This window comes from Chinchilla lanigera, unplaced genomic scaffold (assembly GCF_000276665.1).
Source record: "Chinchilla lanigera isolate Chin_1 unplaced genomic scaffold, ChiLan1.0 scaffold00054, whole genome shotgun sequence".
In the NCBI taxonomy this organism is placed as follows: domain Eukaryota; kingdom Metazoa; phylum Chordata; class Mammalia; order Rodentia; family Chinchillidae; genus Chinchilla; species Chinchilla lanigera.
In genome coordinates, this window is record NW_004955455.1 from 3,514,350 (window position 1) to 3,530,159 (window position 15,810).

Consider the following 15,810-nt stretch of genomic DNA (forward strand, 5'->3'; position numbering starts at 1 on the left):
CGGGGACGGCAGGCTGGGGCCGGCGGCTGGGGGCAGCCGTGCACAGCATGGGCGGCCCGCGGGCCTGGGCGCTGCTCTGCCTCGCACTGCTACTCCCAGGAGGCGGCGCCGCGTGGTCCGTCGGAGGCACCCCGTTTTCTGGACGCAGGTAAGGGCTCCTCCAACCCTGTCCCCTGCCAGGCCAGCGAGTCTGGACACACACACTACCACCACTTCCATGCACTCCCGGGATTAGTAAGGCGACCTGCGTCCCGACCTCAGTGCCGGGTTGGTTTGGGGCAGGCACCGGAGCCACCCAGCTACTGGGCTATCTGCCCAAGGCTCTTGGGATTCCGGAGTCCCCTACCGATGTGTCCGGAGCTCGCAGCCTCCCTACTCCCTCTCCTTCAGCCCCAGTTTACTAGAGGGGGAGGAATGAAAGGACTTGTCACCCCTGGCCCAAGGGCCCCTCCCCCTGCACATGGGAAAGGTCCTGCACACCCCTTAGCAACACTTGGGGGGCTCTCTCCCCTTTTCCTTGCTCCCGGCTTTTTTTTTTTTTTTTTAGTACCCGGCTATTTACGTCCCTTAGAGGAAGGACTGGGGTGGAGACTCAGCCCAGTGGGTCAGTGTTAGAGGTTCTCCAGGGACCTGGCATTTTCCGCAGAGAGGGACAGAGCATTTGATCTCCCTGCTGCTCCTCTAACAGCTAGGAACATTATTTCTGCCGCCCTTCGTGGCGTGTCTCCCAGGATCTGGTTCTGTGGAAAAGCCCTGGGTCATCTTCAAGACTGAAGAAGGTAGAGAAAAACTGTCCCCACTCAACAGATAAGCAGACTGAGACCAGAAAACTGACATGATCATCCAGGCTCAGGGGTTTGCAAAGCTGGAATTCAAATCTGTCTTTCCTGCCTGGATGACAGTGTTTGAACCTGCTCTGGCCCCTGGTTGGCCTGCAGCCTCTGCCCAGGTCCACTTGGGAGGACCAGCCCCCTTTGTTCAAGGCAGACAATGTAGACTAGCTAGGCCCCTCCAGGGCTTTTCATCCTGTTCAAAGGCCAGCCTGACTCCCGCCTCCTAAGGCCTCACTTCTTTAATTCTTTTCAGAAATTCCTCTTTCTCAGTGGTAAGGGGCCAGCACGCCCCTGCTGAGCTAGCAAAAGCAGGTGACATGGGCAGGCCTGTAGATGCCCGAGGCATCAGAGGCCAGAAGAGCAGTTTTCTGAGACAGAGCCACCACCTACTATGTGCTGGCCAGGGGTGGCTTGGGTTAGGCACTTTTTCTGCATCCCTGACCTCCAGAATCTTCACACCTTCCATTTGAGCCATGCTTTGTTAATCCCTGTTTCACAGAGCAGAAAGTCAATATTCTGCAAGGGAATATGACCTGCCCAGAGCATGGGTGTGAGACATCAGGATCCCAGATGCTCAGATGGACTTCCCGGTGTCAGTCTCATGGTGATGATGCAGAGAATGTAAGAACTGGCCTCCCCTGAGGCTTGGCCTCTCACACTGGGCTCTTCTCCCCCAGAGCCCCCTGGGTAGGAACAGGACTGTAAATGTGGGCAGGTATCTAGTAGTCCCTGGGGACTGACATCTCATCTGTTTACAGAGGCTGTCACAGTGGACTGAGTGTCACAAAAGCTATGTTGTCAATGTTCTTCCTCCTGTGTTATAGATAAGGAGACAGGGGCCTAGAGAGGAAAAGGAGCAGTACAGTGCAGGCCAAGAAGTTTGCAAATCTACCATCTCTTCCTCCCCAGCAGTCCTCCACATTAGGGAAAGAGGTTATCCGCTTGAGGGGCTCACAAGCTTTAGAGGTCATACTTGGGAATTTAGAGCTCTGGCCTTGCACACAAGGTTTTATTCCTGCCTCTGTCACTCACTCACTATGCAACCTCAAGCAGGTGGCCACGCTTTGTGGCCACGAGTCTCAGTCTCCCTGTCTTTTTCTCATCACTGCTTGGGCAGTCTGTTGAGAGAGTGTACAGTCCCCCGAGGGACCAGCCCAGAACCTCTTGTACAGCAGCTTCTTCTATCACCCGCATTGGGTCGGGGGAGGGACCTGGATCCAGAGGAGCCAATGGTCCCGGGCTGCCAGGACCTCCCCTTGTGGCCCTGTCCCAGCATCACTGGAGACAGCATGGAGATGTCACGCCCCATCAGCCCTCCCTCCACCCCCAGCCAGGCGCCCCAGGCACCCCTTGGCAGCCAAGGGACCAAAGGCAAAAAAGGGCTTTGTCCCTGGGCAGGGGGAGGCCTGGGAAGGCATCCAAGAGGCCTCCCCCAGCCACAGGAATGTGGTGAGACTTTGAGATCCCCCCCGCCAGGGTGCCCTTGGCTATCTAGAGCTGCCTTGGCTCATCGTTGCCCCCTCCAAAGCCCCAGTCCCTGATAGGGTTGCTTCCTGCCCCTCTGAGATCCTTCTCAGCCTGAGTCCCCCCCTTTTTTTTTTAATCTGGTCATCTCAGCACAGTGGCTGTAGATTTGGAGCAGTCACCATCATTGTCACTGGTGTCCTGGCCCAGGCCTGTAACCCCTGCAGTCCTGACTTCCTTCAGACAAATCCAAGGACGAGAGGAAGTGGAGAGTCCTAACATAATGGCAGCTGCCCCAGGCCCTGTTAAGAGGCTCACATCCCAGCTCTGTGCCCATGTGGGGAACTAGGCAGGTGCCTTCTCTTGGAGCTTCAGTCTCCCGCTCTGCAAACTGCAGAGCCTGACAGTCTGTCCTTGTGAAGAAGGGACTGAGCTGGTGTCCTCAAGCCAAAGGGAAGCTCCTGGGCCACAGCAGCCAGCTAGGGGGCCCGTGTCTGACTATGGCACCACAGCCCAGGAACAATCACATTGAGGACCGTGCTAAGTGAGCGCTTTGCATGAACTTCCCCTCTGGAGGAGATTGTGCTCTCCCCATTTGCAGATGGACAGAGTGGGGTCAGAGAGGGTCAGGGCCTTGTCCAAGGCCACCAGTTAAAGCAGCTACAAAGCCAGGACTGGAACTGCACCCCCAGTGTGGGGTTCTGGCTCTTGTCGCCCCAGCCCCTCCCTCCTGTGTCTGTTCTTTCCTCTCCTTTTCATCAGGGCCCTTGGCTCCAGGCCCGCTTGGCTGCCTCCTGCAATTAGCCCCTATCACTGTTCCGGATCGCAGCCCTGGGCCCCATGGAGACAAAGTCCCCTGGGCCCCTTGTGGCAGCCAGTGGAGGCTGGGGGGTGAGGACATGGGGGTGACCAGTGCCAGGCTGAGCTGGTCTGTCCTGTTTTCTCTTCTCCCAGAGTCCTGTGGAGGCCTGGGAGGAGCTGAGTGGGCAGAAGTGGCAGGAACAGGAGGAATGTGCCCTCTCCTCCCAGCCCCTGCCCTTGCCCCACCTCATTATCCAACCTCACCTGGCTCCTTCCCTGGCTTATTGCTGCCCACACCCCAGGGAAGGAGGCCACCAGGGCAGCAGGAGTGGAGGCAAGATGTCCAAGTGCCACATCTGTTTCTGGGAACCTAAAGCTCTACTTCAGCTGCCCAGGGCCAGTGTATCTTCTCTCATTCAGTCATTCAGCAAACACCCCTGAGCTCCTGTGAAATGATCCTTGTACTGACCAGGTCCCTGCCCAGGCACTAGGCTCTTGGGTGACTAATTACTGCTCATACCCTAGGGAGAGGGGCCTCCAGGGGAACAGGGATGAAAGCAGGTATCCAGGTACCATGTCCATTTCTGAGACCCTCAAGTTCTACTCTGTCTGCCCAGGGCCACCGTTTGATATTGGTCATTTAGTCTTCAGTGAACATCCCTGAGCTTCTCTTGGAGCTTCAGTCTCTAAAGCTTCTGTCCCTAAACTGACTTGGTCTCTGCACAGGCCCTCCCTGCAGAGCCTATAAAGCTCAGGGTGACCGTGAATGGCTGAGATGGCCCCCAGGACAAATCCAATCCTACCTGGGCCTCACGGTTGATAGGAGTTTGCCAAGGCAAGGGGGCAACCTTTGCAGCGGAAACCCCACTTGCAAAGATGAGCAGATAAGCGGTGGGAGAAAGGACCACCTGCACATGCAGTGGATGTGAACAGCACATAGGATGAAGGATGGAGGAGGCAGGGTTTGAGTGCAATGGGGAGCCATGGTGGACTTTAGATTCCATAGCAAGCGCAGGGAACATTAGGCCATGCTTTACACAAAGCCTCCTGCTACCCCTGGGATGCGGACAGAGGGGTGGGACCCTGTAGACAAGCTTGGGTTTATTCTGGGAGGCAATGAGATGTGTCCTGAAAGCTGGCATGGGAGTGGTAACTGATGACGTCCAGGTGGAGGGACCGGCTGGCTGTCCCAGAGCCTCACTTGGCTTGAGTGTCTCTGCCTGTTTAAAAGATCTGGCCTCCCAGCCCACAGCTCTGTGTCTCCCCTGAGCAGGAGTTTCAAGCAGAGTCATGCTTGTAGGAAATAAACCAGGGGACCAGGCTGGAACCTTCACTGGGGAAATTTTAATTAAAGAGGAAGAAAAAAATAATTTTCTTGGCACCCCCATCATCAGTTAAAAGGACAGCTCGGGGAATCGTGGACAGTTACAGGCCTTCCTGTCCTAGTCCAGAGGCTGGGCATGGGGGATGTGCACATTGTGTGTTAACACATGTGTTCTGCCTGGTCTGTCTCTGCCAGTTGTTATGTGTGTGACAGGTGTGTGCATGTGCACATGTGTGCATTATGTACATGGGTGAAGGAAGGTACATTACCCTGTGTGTGCTTGTGTGAACAATATAGAAGTCACAACCACAGCCTGTGTCCACATGAGAGAGCGTGTGTGCATGTGTGTGTGAGTGTGCACACTACAGGAAGGAAGGTTGTGTCTGCACAACCTGGGCTACATGATAAGACCTCAGCTCAACTCAAATAGCCGCAACAAAAGATTCCCACCCTGCAGAGCCTTGGGTTCCTAGAATGGTGGTTTTGAATCTGTTGGAGTTTTGTTTGGAGGGTTGGGACATAGGAACTTTTGGGACTTTGATGTGAATTGTGGTTCCTCCCCCTAAAATGCTTAGAACATGGTGTACAAGTTCAAGGGGCTCAGAAGTACCCTGCAGCCTGTGTGTTAAGGAAAGGGGAGAGAGGGAGCAGTCCTGCTGGATTTGCCTTGTCCGGGTGCACAGGTATATATACTTCTGTGGATTTGTGTGTGTACATGTGCACGCATATGTCCACTGCAGGTACATATGCATTTGTGTTTCCATGTGTGTGTTTGCCCCATATGCCAGTACGAGCATGCATTTGCACATGCGTGCAGGTTTGTGTGCTTTGTCTGCACACTGGTGAGGAAGTGTGCGTTCCATGCCCAGGACTTCTCTATGTGGAGCTTCTAGCTTTCCTTGGCCTAAATTGCTCTCTCCCTTCCCCTTTCCTTAACTCAAGGAGAACTAGGTTGGTCTGGGGACTCCACACAGGCTGCAGGGTACTTCTGAGCCCCTTGAACTTGTACACCATGTTTTAAGCATTTTAGGGGAAGGAACCACAATTCACATCAAAGTCCCAAAAGTTCCCTCATCCCAACCCTCCAAACAAAACTCCAACAGATTCAAAACCACCATTCTAGGAACCCAAGGCTCTCCATGGGCCATCCCCTAAAGCCCACTGTGTCACCTTTTCCCTCCATCCCTTCCCCATGCCCACCCCATGAGCAGATCCAGTGGTTCCCCTTCCTGGATCCTGCAGCTTCTTGGACACCTGTCCTGCAGAATAAAGTGGTAATCCAGGCCTGGCCCCCTCTACTGTTGTGTGAAAGGACAGATCCTGTCTCCCTTACCCTTGCATTCGCCCTGTGATACCATGATGCACAACACATGCTAGTGTCCTAGCATGGAGGACAAACGTCTTCAAATGACAACTAAAACTAGGTTGCGCTGCGCATAGTGAGCACCTACTGCATGCTAAGAGTATTTACGTTCTTCTCCAATGGTGAGCCTGGAAGGCACTTCCCCGTGGTTTAGCGGGGACACCGAGGCTCAGGAAGGTGAACTATATCAGAGCCCAGGAATATAGATAGGCCAGCCTGGCCTTTGACACCTTCCAAGAGAACTCAGTTCCCACCTGCCTCCCATCCCAGCAAGCCATGGTCTGTGGCTCTGTGAAGGTCCCAGCCTGGGAACCTACTGACCCTGGGCTCAAGGTCATGAAGGAAGGTCTGCTGGTGTGCGGGAGCCCCGGCTGAGAAAGGTCACCTGAAACCATCCCTCCTTCCCCAGCCCCGGCCAAGAACACAGAGTCTGTGACCCCATGCAGGGCCGAGGGCTGCTGAGCACCTGGAATGTCCCGGCCATCACAGAGCCTCCCAGTCCCACCGCAGTGCAACACCCCAGCTGCTGCCCACCCCCACCCTGATCCATCAGAAAGAGAAAGTCCTTGGGCGGAACCAGAACTTAGTCCAGTCAGGCTGTGGGACCGTGGGGAAGCCCCTCCATCTCCCTAGGCCACACTAGAATCAGGCCAGGAGGAAGAAAAGCCTGGGCAAAGGCTGAGGATAGGGACGGTAAAAGTGGCAGAAGGAACAGTTCAGTTTGGCCCGTGAAGCAGCAGGAGGTCAACAGAGTTCTTAGCCAGCCAGCCGTGGCACAGGTGACAGGTGTTGACTGTCACACTGCTGGGAGCAGCTCAAAACTGAGAATAGCCTAAATAGGTATGGGAGGGGCCGGGGATATAGCTCAGCGGCACAGGCGCCTGCCTGGCAAGCGCAAGGTCCTAAGTTCGATTCCCGGTACGAAAAAAAAAAAAAAAAGACAAAAAAAAAGGAAAAAACAGCCAAACGTTAAAAAATTAAATAAATAAATAGGTATGGGACCACCAGGCACATGCTGTGACAGAAGCCACTGTCTCTCTGTGCTGACCTGACAGCCAGGTGTCAGATCTGATTAAGCAGGGGAAAGCTCAGACAGAGAGTTACAGAACAGTTACATTTCTATTAAAATGAGACAGGAAGGGGGCTGGGGATTTAGCTCAGCGGCAAAAGCGCCTGCCTGGCAAGCACAAGGTCGTGAGTTCAGTTCCCGGTACCGGAGAAAAACAAAAACAAAAACAAACAAAAAAAAAAGAGACAGGAAGGAGGGAGGGAGGGAGACAGAGAGAGACAGAGATGAGGGTAGGAAGAGGGAGAAGAAAAAGCAGAGAGAGCAGAGGCAAACAACTATACCTAGAAAAAAAATTACATTCTCATGAAATTGCCACCTCTTGGAGCAAAGAGAGCTGACTGTCCCTCTGTTCTATCTGTTGCTGGCACTACAGCAGACTTCATTTTTCACACTTGCTGCATACCAGGAGCTGTGCCCAGGCCTTGCACAGACTGGCTCATTTGAATGTTTCCACTTTATGAAGAGTGCCGTTTCATAGATGGGAAGACTGAGGCTTTCACATCTGGGACCTGCCCAGAACAGTCATGATTTGAGGCTCAACTCAGGTCCATCTCAAACGAGAGCTTGCCTTTTTAACCCCAGGCTGGAAATGATACTCCTAATGAGTAGCTGAGATTTTTGTAAGTTGTGAAGATATATTTCTGGGACCTGTCTTCCAAAGGCCTCAGACAGGCACAGTGGGAGGCGGGAAATAATGGTGGGCTCGGAGGGGCAAGGTTGGAAGGAAGAGAGATTGAGATGGATGGTCCTGGTAAAAATGTGCTGCCCCGGTCTTGCCCTTGCAATTCACTCCTCAAGGCCTCCTGAGAGCCCCCTGCTTGACCAACTTCTCTAGGACCATAGAATTCACCCATGAGCCAGAGCTGTACAGATTCCACCAAAAGGGGCCACAGGACACTGAAAGCCCAAGGGTCTCTCCAACTGGGGACTTGAGGCTGCTGGAGAGGACGCAGATCATCTCACCCGTCCTCCCAGAGTCCTGGGTAGAGGGCTGCACCTCACACCTGAACCTCCTCTGTTTGGGTCTGTTTCAGGAACTGGTGCTCGTATGTGGTAACCCGTACCATCTCATGCCATGTGCAAAATGGAACTTACCTTCAGCGAGTGCTGCAGAACTGCCCCTGGCCCATGAGCTGCCCAGGCAGCAGGTAAGTGAGCCACAGTGGAGAAGGACCGCATGGCTTTCCTAGTGGTAGAGCTGCTTAGGGATAAAGGCTAGGCCCCCGGGAGAGGCCGCAGCAAAGGCAGTGTTATATCAGAAGGAAATCCCCAAGGGCTTTCTGGGGAGGAAGGAAGTCATGCTGTAGAGCAGCATGCACCTCTGTTCCTTCACTGGGTGAGTATCACTGCAAGACACCAGCCAGCCCAGCCTCTGGGCCTTTCTGTCCAGTTTTGTTTCCAGATCCCATTGGCTGAAATGCCAGACTGCAGACAGAGATCCCAGAGAGGGCTTGGAGGTAGCAGAGGCTCCTGGGGGCTCTGAGTTTGTCCCCATGGACATCCAGGACAGCAAGGAAGGTGGCAGAAGACCTTGTCTGAACTGGACACTTTTTCAGCTACAGAACTGTGGTGAGACCCACATACAAGGTGATGTACAAGACAGTGACCACCCGCGAGTGGAGATGCTGCCCTGGACACTCAGGAGTGAGCTGCGAAGAAGGTAGGACTGTTTGGCTGTTGCATGCGTCCTTGTGACAGTGGGCCACATGCTTCCTAGGAGTGCACAGGAGTTTCACCTGCGGCTAGTCCAGCTGTACAGCACGTGCACGGTACCGTGCATGTAGGAGTCCATTGTACAGACCTGCTGGGCATGGTGTACCTCAGATACAGTGAGTACCTGCTCTTTCCTCATGATTGCCACTTGCTTCTCAGAGACTCCCAGGGCCTTAGGAAGTATTTCCTATTTGTTGTACTGCTCACATGTTAAATCACACCATCCTAAGTCTTTCTGCCAAATTTGGTGTGTTAGTAAGTTACCTGGCACTATAACAAAATACCTGAAATAACAAATTTAACACAGCAAAAAGGTTAATTTTGGCTGACATTTTGGAGCTTCTGGTCCATGACTGTTTGGCTGTGTAGATTTGGACCTATGGCAAGGTACCACATCTTAGAGGGAGCATACTTTGTGGCCAGGAAGAAAAAAAAAAAAAAAAAAAAAGTGAGCCAGGGTCCCATAGTCCCCTTTGAGGTGAACACACGCACAGAGAACTAAAGACCTCCCATTAGGCCTCACCTCTTAAAGGTACCACCACCTCCTAATACCACCTCCCTGGGGAACAAGCCTTTTATCAACACATGAGTCTTTGGGGGACATCACAGATCCAAACACTGGCACCTGGGGAAACCTCTGGATGTTTCCATGGGCATGGTAACACACCACATGGAGGCAAAAGGCTATGTCAGTCAGGTCAGTAGTCAGAGAGTTCAGTGGTCAGAGAGGTAGGGATGGTGAGACCCACTTTGCAGGTGATGGATTCCTATGTGGCAGTGTCAAGATTCAAACCCTGTCTGCCTAGCTCCATTTCCTCAGGGCCTGGAGGATGGACTGAACTGCAAACCCAATGAGTAGAGTATGGTCCAAGCACAGGGACCCCTGGCCCCACCTACGTTCTCTGTATGCAACTTTGTGTGACTCAAAGCCTGGCACCCAGACTAACCTCCCTGGAGCCTGGGCTCCCTCTTCCCTGGAAGCCCACTCCTTGCTGAACTTGCAGAGCCATCTCGGCCACTGGGACTCTCACTGCTCGGCTGATTCCATAAGTGGCAAATCCGGGGCGCCAGGAGCTGAGCTCACAAGCATGGTCCTAGAGGGACTGAGCTGACCTGGAACCAACCTGAGAACCTGGCCCATGGGCACCTCCTGGACAGAGGCACTCAGGGGCCCAAGCAGCGCAGGAATGTGACTGTCAGTGACAGGATGTAGCCTGATTCCAGAAGCAGGGACATGGGAAAATGTGGTTTCTGAATCAAGGCATCATGGTGCTAGCAGAGGGCACTGCTCATAGGTGATTTTGGAGAGAGATTTACCATGGCCCAGTTCACAGATGGAACAACTGAGGCACAGAGGCAGAATCAAGAGCCCAGAGTGACACAGGGATCAGGCAGGGACAAAATTCAACAAAGAGCAGAGAAGGGAGGGCTCTGACAAGTTCTGATATGGAAAGAGTCCCCAGGAGGGCTGAGGAGGAACCGGATGGCTAGAAGGAAAGGGGCATCCTCATGCCAAACAGCCCAGCAGAGAGGCAGCCACGACCTTGCATGAGAAGCTGGGAGCCTGGAGCAGCACCCTCTCCTCCTAGTGGAGAGGAAGGCAGAAGGGCCACGGGGCCAGGAGGAGTGGCTGCCAAGGAGGCCCCAGAGGAGCCATGGCTGAGTCCCCGAGGTGTGGGGCCCAGCCAGAGGGTCCTCTGTCCCTGGTTCCCCTCCCAAGGAAAGACCCAGTCTCTTGGGCCTTCAGGACATGTGTCCTTGAATCCAGCTGCTGGAGCCCAGGTGTCCAGGGCCTGGACTAAGAGCCTGCAGCTCTGCCACAGCTGAGGCAGGGGCGGCTCTGGGCCAGGCCAACCCTGAGGTCTGCTGGCTCCCTCTGCAGGGCCTTCAGGTCCTAGCCTGAGGACCAGGGTAGCCAGAACTTCATGGGCCAGGCCAGGTCTGCCACGCACAGCTGTGTGGCCTTGGGCGGGGGACTCCCCACACATTGTGCAAGTCATTGTGCAAGAGCACTGGGCTGGGCCCCAGCAATCCAGGCAGCATTCTCCACCCTCCCACTCGGAGGGAGGGCGCCAAGCTACCACGTGCACTATGATAGCCTCAGGCTGCCTGGCCCTCACCTGTGAAGTGGGCACGTGATGTAGAACGGTGCTCAGTGCTGCTGCTGGGATGAGATGAAGCAGTGAAGACTCCGTGGGTGCCAGAGCACCCCATGGTGCATGCTGCGTGGTGCCTGATGGGATGGGAAGGGCTTCTGCTACCCACAGGGTTGGAATGAAGGAACGGGAAGTGGTGACCAGATGCCCGGACCTGAACATTCTAGAAAACTTCTCCCCTGAGGCCTGAGTTGGGGAGCTGGGAGATGTGGGGACGTTGCTGGCCCATCCCAGGCTTTTTGCCCTTCCTCTCACAGCTGGGATCCGGCTGAGCTCCACCCACTGTTTCCCCTCCTGCTGGTTGCCCTTATGGCCTGCTCACTGCTGTGACCTGACCTTGGGGCCACAGAGCTGCATCACATGGGTGACAGCCCACAGCAGCATCGAGTGAGCCGCAGGTAAGGGGAACTTGTCGTTCCAAAATCTAGCGCTCATCAGTTAGTTATTCTACGCTGATAATACAGTGTAACTATGTTATACATACTGTATTGGGGCAACTTATTTCACCTCTCTAAACTTGACTTTGTCTGCCAGTCGGCTGGGAATCAGAAGTGGGCTGAGCATGGTGGCACACGCCCGTAGGCCCAGCACTCTGAGGCTGAGGCAGGAGGATCGCCATGGGATCGTTCAAGGCCAGCTTGGACTACATAGTGAATTCAAGGCCAGCCTGAACTTCATAGCAAGACCCTGTTTCAAAAAAAAAAAAAAAAAATAGTGGATAGTCATGACTGTGTCATAGCAGATGCTCCATAAATGTCTTCCTCTTCCCTTCCCCTCTTATACTGGGGATTCTGCTGACCAGCAGACACAGCCCTGCCTCCCACCTCAGAAATCTGCTCCTCAGTTAGCTGCTCAACAAACAGACCTTGATCCTCCAGGCTTTATAATCATGAGGCTGGTGGAATGGAGTCAGGACCTCACCACTCTCCTCTCTGGCTTTCTCCTCTATGGAGTGGGGAGATTCTCTCCGTGACAGTGAGAGAGGATAGTCAGTGAAGGTTCACGACCACCTGGAGGACAGAGGTACATATGGGGAAACAGAGACTCAGAGAGGTAAGGGGACTGGCCTGGGGCCACTCAGCATATCAGAGTCAGGAGTGAGACCCTGAGGAGGAGGGCTGAGGCGGACCTGGCTGAGGTTCTTACCCTGCCAGCTGCTGGAAGCAGTGGGTCTCACCAGAAACAATGGATGAGAAAGCTCCAAGTCTAGAATGTACCTTGTAGGAGAGGCAGGCAGGGGGCTGGCATAGCGCCGAGGCCATGGCAGGAGGGTAGGGACAGCCCAGCAATCATCTTCTGTAGGTCTGGGCCTGAGTCCTGAGTGCCCTGGCCTGGTGGGCTCTGCTAAGGGTAGGGTTGCCTCAGCCCCGCTTCTTGGGGCACTCTGCAGACAGGTCTCTTGCCCATTTGCCCCATTTTCTAGATGACAAAGACAGAGAGGTGCTGGTCTCAATCACACAGCACCTAAGCGTTTCGCCCAGATTCTCCCCAGGGCTGTGACCTGAGGCCTGTGATATTCCCCTGCCCCAGACCTCCCATGGTAATAATGATAAAGGCAAGGAAAGCTGCCACCAGCCTCTGACCTGGGTGGTACACACTGACCCACCTGCATGGTGCCTGAACATCATGGCACAGAATGTCCAGATCAAAAAGTGAGGCTCAGAGAAGGGAGAGCTGTGCTTGTGGTGAGAGCAGCAGCCTGAGGAGCTGGATTCAAGTAGGTCACCCTCACTGCGGAGTCAGGGGTCTTTCCTCTGCATTGACCTGTCTGGAAATATCCCAGGAAATGTGTCAGCCAGTGTCCCCCACTGGAAAGAGAGGGGCCAGGGCTCACCCTCTTATCTTCATGGGCCCCTGGAGCCAGGCTGCCTGTGTTTCCCCTTCACCGGTCCCGCTCTGTCAGCCTAATGGGCTTTTCCCATCCATGGACCCTCACAACCCTTGTCCTCGGGGGTGGGGAACCAGAGTAGGGATGTTTGCCTGGGACCACACAGCCCAAAAGCCTCAGAAGACATGCAGGAGGATCCAACCAGTGCTCCCAGGACCCTCAGCCTCTCCCACCATCAAGGCCAGGGCCCCCCATACATTCAGGTGCCAGACATGAGCCCGGCCTGCCTTTTGCAGATTCAGAGTCCCAAGGACTACGTGGAGCCAGTCCTCTGTGTCCACTGCTTTCCACTCCTGCCTCTGTCTGGGAGGCTCTGCAGTGCCCACTTCCCTGCCCATCCAGCAAGGTTGCCGCCCTGCCTGCTCTCCATCACAGCCAGCTCCACCTTCCCTCCCTAGTCCTCTGCCCACCCATGGCCTTGGCAGTTGTTGCCTGCGCCCCCAGGCCTGTCACTTTCTTGGTGCTCCTACCAGGTTCAGTTCGCCCCCACCCTGCCCGTGTTACTCCCATGGCTCCAGTGCCTGGCACAGTCTGACATAAGGTAAGGGCACAGGATGAAGTGGAAACCACCCCCGCAAAAGAGGGGCCAGGCCAGACATAGACCAAGCTTCCCAGAGGCCTCCCGGTCAGGTTTCTTTTCAAGGTGGCTCTGACCCTGGATCAAGTCACCAGCTGGCCAGCAGCAAATATTTACATTTGCAAAGCAAATTCCCGCAGGAGACCTGGGCTGGGGCTGGGGCAGCTGCATCCCTGTGGCCTGTGGTCACTGAATTATGCTGACCCGGGGGTGGAGGGAGGGCTATAAACAAGAGACCCTTCCCTTGGATTCTCTCATGGAGGGAGAAACGGGTGGAGCTCAGGGGCTTTCAAACTTCTCACAGTTCCATTCCTAATTTAGGGCAGGCTAGGAATCCACTCCCCTACATCCTGCTGTGTAGAGAGCACAGGCTTCTGTTTCCTGGGCTTCTGTGTTTTTTTGTTTTGTTTTGCAGTGCTGGCGACTGAATGCAGGTCCTTCACACTGAACTACTTCTTCAGCTTTTCATTGTAATTTGAGACAGGGTCTCAATAAGTTGCCCAGGCTGGGCCCAAACTTGTGATCCTCCTGCCTCAGCCTCACAGAGAGCTAGTATTACAGGAATATACTACTATGCCTGTTCTCTGTGCCATGAGATGCCATGAGAATCCAACAAGAAGAGACACTGACTTGGCACTGGGCAGAAGGACGGAGCTGCTTTAGGGGACATAGAACTAGAAATTACAGAAAGCACTGGCCTTTGAAGGTCAGGACAGAGTGATGAGGGTGTCAGGGGGGCCTTTGGTACTGGTAGGTGCCCTGGTCTGTCCAGGAAGGCTTCCTGGAGGTGACATGGGAGCCGCAGCTATAGGGATTGGGGGAGGACATGGTGTATGTGTGTCAGGTGGGTGGGAACCTTCCAGATTGTAAGGAGTGCCCTGGGGTAGAGCTTAGGTTTGTGTCCTGGGACTAGGCTCAGGGCCCTCCTGGGACAGCAAAGACAGGGCAGGGCAGGAGCCCTTCAGGAACGTCCAGGAGCCTCAGGGGACGGCCTCTCAGCCCACTGCAGCTTGCTTAGGGCCAAACAGAGCAGGAAGAACGGAACATGTTTGTCCTATAGAAAACCATACCCCAACCCACAGCTTGCTCCTTACTAGGATTTTGTGTTCTTTATAAAGAGAGGGTCTTTGTGTAACCTGGTTCATCTCTCAAGGTATTTCTGTCCATTTATCAGACTTCAAGGGAAGTTTGGGGTAATTTTTGTGAATCTTGAATCCAGAATCAACTTTTCCCTGGTCTTTTGGACAGTTCTGTTATTTCTTTAAATTTACTTTTCTTGGTGGTGTTAGGGTTGAAGCCAGGGTCTTTTGCATGCTAGGCAGGCTGTCTACCACTGAGCTACACTTCCAGTCCTAAACTTTTTCATAATGGAAATTCACAATTACTTTGAGCCCCTTCTCTCTATATGGCTGGCCTGGTTAAGTTTCTGCTCATTTTTCTTGTTCTTTCTGGCTCCTAGTGAAATATCTAAAACCAAATTGGTTGAAAAAGAATTTCCAGCCACAAGTCCATCGATAAACAACTCAGGGATACCCACATGTGACATTAGAATATTTATGCTCCTTTTCAAGATGTTCGGGTCTGCCGTCCACATTGTTTTGCTCTTTATTTCTTTGGCTTGCTTGAAATTTATTTTCAGCCCATGCTTTGTGTGTTCAGAAACAGAACTTTCATTGTAGCCCTTGAGGACACACAAGACAGACAAGGTCCCTGTCCTGGTGAGGTTAGTGTTCTACCCAGGGGCAAGATAAGAGGCAGTCAGCTGAGAAACTGTGCCAGTCAGTAATATGTCAGAGGGAGGAAAGTGCTATTAAAACAAAACTAAGATGAAGTACAAATGCATGCCTGCATTCAGTTTGGGCTAGGCATGTAGCTCAGTGGTAGAGCACTTGCCTAGCATATGTGAGCCCTGGGTTCCATCCCCCGTACTGCAGAAACAAAAGTATGAGAAAAAAGGAAGACAGTAGAAGTGTAGCAGGAAGGGCAGGAAAAAGCTAATACTTCATCACAGAGAAAACCCAAATTTACACAGGGCTGGAATTACAGCCACTGCTTTGGGTCACCACCCTCAAACGGTAATAAAATGAACGTTTACATTTTCAATTAGGAGCAAAAGACCATTTCTCTCAGGAACCAGCAGTGCTGCTGGACACTGGGCCAGATGCCTCCACCTCAACCCCTAGAAAAGAGATCAAGCCCGGAAGTCAGACCTACCTTGGTTCAGATCCAGCCAGGAGAACTTCATGGATGTGACTGTGAATGAGTCACTACATTTCTCTGCTTTGGTTTCCTGATAGGGGAAAGAAAAGTCTCATTCACTCATCCATTCATCTGCGCGTGGGAGACAGGAGAGGTGGCACTGAGATGCTTCGTGCCACAGCTTTCCCATCTATTAAGATTATATGGCCCTGGGGGGGCTGGGGATTTAGCTCAGAGGCAAAGCGCCTGCCTGGCAAGCGCAAGGTCCTGAGTTCGGTTCCCGGTACCGGAGAAAAACCAAAAAAAGAAAGAAAAAAAGATTATATGGCGCTGGGGCTGGGGATTTAGCTCAGCAGCACAGCGCCTGCCTGGCAAGCGCAAGGTCGTGAGTTCAATTCCTAGTACCGGAAAAAAAAAACAAAA

General features: G+C 53.5%; 1 protein-coding gene across 6 annotated transcripts in view; it reads left to right on the forward strand.

Annotated features, from left to right (window-relative positions):
* Nucleotides 1–15,810, forward strand: part of Emid1 (EMI domain containing 1) — a gene marked incomplete at its 5' end in the record, with an annotated part of 50,235 nt that continues 34,425 nt past the window's right edge. For 5 of the 6 annotated variants that reach the window (XM_005396178.2, XM_005396181.2, XM_005396180.2 and 2 more), the window contains 3 exon segments: nt 1–148; nt 7,889–8,002; nt 8,411–8,514. In XM_005396178.2, coding sequence (XP_005396235.1) covers nt 48–148; nt 7,889–8,002; nt 8,411–8,514 — 319 coding nt within the window. 6 annotated transcript variants of the gene reach the window in all.